The sequence below is a fragment of the Aulostomus chinensis genome, chromosome 22 (genome assembly GCF_037954235.1).
Source record: "Aulostomus chinensis isolate RoL2024-O1b breed Wild chromosome 22, RoL_Achi_v1.0, whole genome shotgun sequence".
Lineage (NCBI taxonomy): Eukaryota > Metazoa > Chordata > Actinopteri > Syngnathiformes > Aulostomidae > Aulostomus > Aulostomus chinensis.
The window spans coordinates 14969267-14975266 of record NC_141341.1 but is presented as its reverse complement, the minus strand read 5'-3'; the positions used below and the strand labels follow the sequence as shown (position 1 = coordinate 14975266).

The 6000-nt window shown below is 44.3% G+C and overlaps 1 protein-coding gene across 1 annotated transcript in view; it reads right to left on the bottom strand.

Moving 5' to 3' along the window:
* Positions 1-332: 332 nt before the first annotated feature.
* The window catches only part of col8a2 (collagen, type VIII, alpha 2), a 53147-nt gene continuing 47479 nt past the window's right edge, over positions 333-6000 (bottom strand). Inside the window, exon 3 of the mRNA XM_086193953.1 lies at positions 333-2749. Coding sequence (XP_086050079.1) covers positions 846-2749 — 1904 coding nt within the window. The 3' untranslated portion in view covers positions 333-845. The remainder of the gene's footprint in view (positions 2750-6000) is intronic.

The window sequence follows — 6000 nt, the reverse complement described above, 5'->3', positions numbered from 1 at the left end:
AAATTACAGATAACATGAACACACGTCATTGTAAATGATCAGCTACTAAATTTAGACAAAGCAGACTAAATGTCATATATATATATATATATATATATATATATATATATATATATATATATATATACTCTAAAAATAAAAACTGATTCCCATTAATAGTGATGCAACTGTTTACTGTGTACCAAAATGGCCAAACAAGTGATAGTAAGGGTGTTCTAGCACCAAATGCCTTGTTTTGCATTGCTATCTTGTCTATTTTGTGTTGTTGCTAATTATGTCAGTATCGTCATTCATGGTTGAACTAAGAACATAAATGGGACTTGACACTGCAGCCAGAGGAACCAATCACCCCTCCCCCCCTCCCCCAGGGTCTTTTTGGTATTGCCCCTGTGATGTCAGAGCATGTGGGCAGGATGTGCAGTCACATGGGAAGGTCTGTTACTAAGGTCTGTTACTTGCACATTACAAAGGCACTCAATTGTCTGAATCCACTAAACCACAACAACAATGACAAAAAAGACCAAATAATAACAATAAAACTATTACAATAATTAAAATAATAAAGGCTTAAAAACATCAAATAAAACCCCAAAACACACATTTGAAGGACATTGGAACAACAAACACAGTATGAGATTCCTTCTCCTGCCATTTAAATCTTTTTAATATTTCATTCAAAATATATTTTTCTTTCACTGATGCTGCTGGGGTGAGAAAGATAAAGATGATGGAGACAATATTGATAATTTCATGGGTTTGGGGTATCTATGATGGCTGCAGGTATTTTAGTTTTGGGGCTGCTCTGAGGTGCCAATACAGGGATATGTTTGAAAGAATGGACAGGGTTATGTGGGACAGAGCAGAAATCCTGAGAAGGAAGAGTGAATGTACTCGGTGGAATAGAGGCCATTTGCCTGATCTGAGGGCATCTGGACCCATACCTGGTCACCTTCCTTCAGCTCTAGGACAGCACTACCAGAAGCCTGGTCCATGTAGCCTTTCTTGTATTCATCATAGGTGTAAGTGGCTGGTACATTGTTCTTGTACAGTGCCACCCACAGGCTAGTTCCCTTTACATGCATGTGGTAAGCAAAGTAGTAGACACCAGATAATGGAGCAGTGAACATGCCAGTAGCAGTGCTGTAGGCATTTTGCCCATTGTACAGGGTCCTGTCAAATTTGATTGGCATGCCAGAGGGAGGGAAAGGTGTGATGAGGATGGCTGTGAATGCTGGTGCTACAGAGGCAGAGAGTGGAACTTGACTGTATGCTGGTCCCTTCCTGTCCCTTGGTATTTCATCCCCTTCCAACTCTGAATCTGTTGGACCTGCAACAACTGTTTGGCCATTTCCTGGAGGACCTGGGGGCCCTGGAGGCCCAGGAGGGCCAGGGTTACCATTAAGCCCAGCAGGGCCTGGTTTCCCTGGAGGACCTTGAGGACCTATAGTTCCCTTCTCTCCCAACTTACCCAGCCCTGGAGGCCCTGGAAGTCCAGGTTCACCCTTTGGGCCTGGCCCCCCCTGTGGGCCCATGGGACCCATGGGCCCCTGAAGACCAGGAATTCCTGATTGGCCCCTGGGGCCTGGTGTACCCATAAATCCTGGCTCACCTTTAGGCCCTGGACCACCTGTCAGCCCAGGATTACCAGGTAGGCCAATATGCCCTGCTTCACCTTTGGGTCCAGGTTTTCCAATAGGACCATTAGGCCCAGGGATGCCCTTTTCCCCAGCAATACCAGGTTTACCAGGGACCCCATTTGGGCCTTGGTCACCTCTGAGGCCAGGCAGCCCTGGGGGTCCCTGGGGTCCTAGCTCTCCCTTTTGTCCTGGCATACCATGTTTTCCTGGGAGTCCCATAGGCCCTTGAAGTCCTGGTGCTCCTGGTTGTCCATCAAGGCCTTGCTCACCAATTGGGCCTACGTTTCCTTGGTCTCCTTTGTCCCCTGGGAGACCAGGCAACCCACTATGGCCTTTTTCTCCTTTTGGCCCACTTAGACCAGGTTTTCCATAGCCTGGAGAGCCAGGAAATCCTGGATTACCCTTGGGCCCTGGCTCACCTTTTTGACCTAGCGGACCTGGTGCCCCCGGCACTCCATCTATCCCAGGCTTCCCTAACCCAGGTGGTCCTGGCAGTCCTTGAAGACCTGGAGCCCCACCCTCTCCTGGTTCACCTCGATCCCCTGGGAGTCCTTGATCACCTTTAAGACCAGGCAGTCCTGGCAAGCCTTTTGGTCCTGGTTTCCCTATTCCTAGAATACCAGGTTGTCCTGTACTGCCTTTCTGTCCAGGAGGACCTCTTATACCAGGAGGCCCTGGCTTTCCATTTCCATTCTCACCCTTAAATCCACGCTCACCTGGAGCGCCTGCAAGTCCTTTTAGTCCTGGTTCTCCTCGAATTCCAGGAGGGCCTCTGTTACCTGGAAGCCCAGGTTTCCCATTTAGAGACAGACCAGCTGGGCCAGGGAGGCCAGGCTGCCCTGGAGGCCCTCTAGGACCTGGTTCACCACGAGGACCAAGCTCTCCATTAACCCCTGGCATCCCCTTTGGCCCAATCTTTCCTGGTAGACCTGGAAGTCCAGGCTTACCAATTCCTGGAAAGCCAGAAGGCCCCTGTGGGCCTGGTTGGCCATTGAGGCCTGGTTTCCCCAGTCCAGGTTTTCCTGGAGGTCCTCCTGGCCCAGGGGGACCTCTTGGTCCAGGTTTCCCTGGGGGACCTGGCTCTCCCTTCACTTCCATAAGTGGTGGCATGTCTAAATAAAAAAAAAAAAAGACATAATGTCATTTGTGTCAGAAAGATATAATGTTGTTAGAATCATAATGTTGGCTTTTAAAATGTTCTGTAGATGTTCTGTATTTTGAAGATAAAAGATTATTCCTTACTCATGTTCACACATAGCAACATTTAGGATACATTCAGAAAAAAAACCCACCCATTTCTACTTAGAAGGTCAGAGAGCCACTGCAATCAACTATGAAATTAAAGATGGTTGAATGCTGGTCACTAAACTTTAATGACACAGCCAGGTTTTAAAATCACCAATTCAAAAGGAGGGGGACTGAAATGTTCCTTGATTGCAAACATTTTTGTAGAAGTCATGAGTGCATATGATACAATGAAACTTCCTTGGCTCCCTGCTAGCAGTATGGTGTCATAGCTGCTGATTCAGACTTCTCATAATCAGATTTATACACATTTCAATTTCAAGATGAATAATTGTACGTAGAAGTTATGTATGTAATTTCCAGCTTTATTTTGACCAACATTTTACCTTGTGGTGTACCTTATATTTTCTTGCCGCCCGTTACTTGTCACGAGCCACCAATCTGCATTACCCAAGGGCACTGATCATCCCAAAGTCAGTGGTGCAACACCAGGTATTTGGCAACTTGATGACATTCTGCACAGCTGTAATGATTCAGGCCATTCATCTTTATGGACCTACGCGTGTTTTTGCTGATGCTACATAAACATCCTCCTTGCTGCTTGCAGTGCCACCAACATTACCTTCCTGCTCCATTTGTATTTAGTAGCCTACTGGTTGTATTTGAGGCTTTATTGTGTCATTTTCTGACCCGCACTTTCCCTCCGTTACAATCTGGATTATGAATCTGTGTAAAGGACTGTGTCTTGGTCAACCAATTTATCAGCTCCTAAAATTCCATTACTTGGTGCTCGTCTCAGCAATTTTGTTAGCATCGCTTACTATAAAATTAAGAATCTCTATCCTTCTATCTTTCTGAGTCCACTTATCCCAGTGCCGGGTGGCCAAATCCTTATGACATTGCGAATGGCTACAGAGAATTATTACACACAGAGAGGGATGTGTGATTTTATCAGTCAGTAATTTTATATAAACACAAATCGGCCTGCCATTTTCTTTTCCTGGTTTAAAAAATCAGCTCCACTCTGCCATCATATCCCACATTGCGGTTGAAGGTGGAAGTGATTTGCATCAACACAATGTCGACATGTTATCCACAGTGGTTACAAATCAATATCACGTTCAAGTAGCAATCACAATGCTACAGAATGCTTTTGGTCATCCACCAACACATCATGGATATGACAGAAGCTCGGGTTGACGTCACGTCTAAGTACATACATGTTTTTAAAAAGGAACATTTAAATAAGTCACACATTGATACAGACGGACAGTTTCTTCATGTCTTATTACTCCTTCTGTTCCATGTCACATCCTCAAGTATTTGTTTTTTGGATGTCCTTACTCAATGCTTGTAATTCTTTGAACAATTTGCTGCGCTAACATTTTCTTTGGACGCAATAAAACATGCTAGCTCTTCCATTACAAAAACATTCATAGGTTAAAACTGGTGAGACAAAGGCTTCAAAGAACCCTAGAGCTTCCTACAATGACTCACATTCCAGTGCGTGACTCTTACTGTATACTGCTTATTTGCATTTTTGCTAAAGTCTACTAATATAGGTCTGTGGTCTGTAAGGTAACAACAAGCACATTTCCTCAACCCTGCATTAAACTGTGACGCACATAATCCCAGGTATGGACTATGACATTGCTTGAAATTTGGGATTAACCATTTGAGTACTGGAAGAAAACTTTCAGCGCATACCTCCACCAAGGAAATATGACATCATTTGGCCTGGATGCAATGTTGGATCGACTCCAAAATCAGTAGATCGTTCCTCTACTCAAGTTCTATAATTCTGTCATTACATAATCAAAGCCCATCCTTAACTTTGAGCTAGCAGACAGACAGACTGATCAGTGATCACATTGCCTCCTTGGCAGAGGTAATAAAAAGAGATATTTAGGGTCCAAAGGTAGAAGTAAAATAATAATTATAATAAAAGTAAAATGAATAAATATATCTTTTGATGTCAACAGCACGGTGGTGCAGTGGTCAGCACTGTCACCTCACAGCAAGAAGGTTTGAGTCTTTGAGTCCTGGCTCCATCACGGGATCTTTCTGTGTGGAGTCTCCATGTTCTCCTGTTCCTGTGTGGGTTCTCTCTGGTACTCCAGCTTCCTCCCACAGTCCAAAGACATCAAGAGGGGACGAGGCTGATTGATACTCTAAATTGACTGTAAGTGTGACTATGAGTGTGAATGGTTGTCTGTCTCTATGTGTTGGTCCTGCGATGGACTGGTGACCTGTCCAGGGTGAACCCCGCCTCTCACCTGAAGGCTGCTGGGATAGGCTCCACCCCCTCCCCCCCCACAACCCTTAACATGATAAGTGGAAGAAAATGGATGGGTTGATGGATGGATGGATGGATGGATGGATCTTTTGGTGTCTGAGTACATGTACGCTATAAATTTAAAACCCCTATGATGGACAGGAGAAATGTGAAGACATAGATTTACGTCATGATTTATTTTAGTAAAGATTATGAAACATTTTGTATGACAATTACATCGTCCAAAAATTAACATTCAAACTATTGCATAAAACAAAACTAGAACATGTGTTCGCATTTGAAAACACAACATCAGCAGAGACTGAGCGAGATGGAAATCAAAAACGGAAGTAGAAAAGGGACATTGTGAATCTTCTCATGCAGTACTGAGGTAGTATCTGCAGTACTGCAGTAATGGTCTTTTCCAGACTCAGGTGAATTCACTTCTCAGCAATATCTTTCCAAGACCTGATGAACTTTCCTGTAACAGTCCTATGGTGTCTTTTCTTCCTTCATCCATCGATCTGTCTGTCTCTTAGTCTGCTCAAGGCAACGTGGAGCTAAAGCTTTCCTCAGCATGTACCGAGAGAAAAGCAGTGTACATTGGGCACAGGTCACCATCCATATATGATCCTGAGTAGAGTGGTCGTTACATAACAGTAGAATTGGACAGGCGTTACTTTTTCTGTCGTCCAACTTACTGACTAAGGAGTCTAACTGAGTTTGAAACTTTAACATGCAAACGTTTTGATTTTGGAACAAAGAGAAAGCAGCCTGAAGACGCCACGTGTCCTAAACTCCTTCACTATTCATTCCTTAAACACTGCAGCAGAGCACAACCAT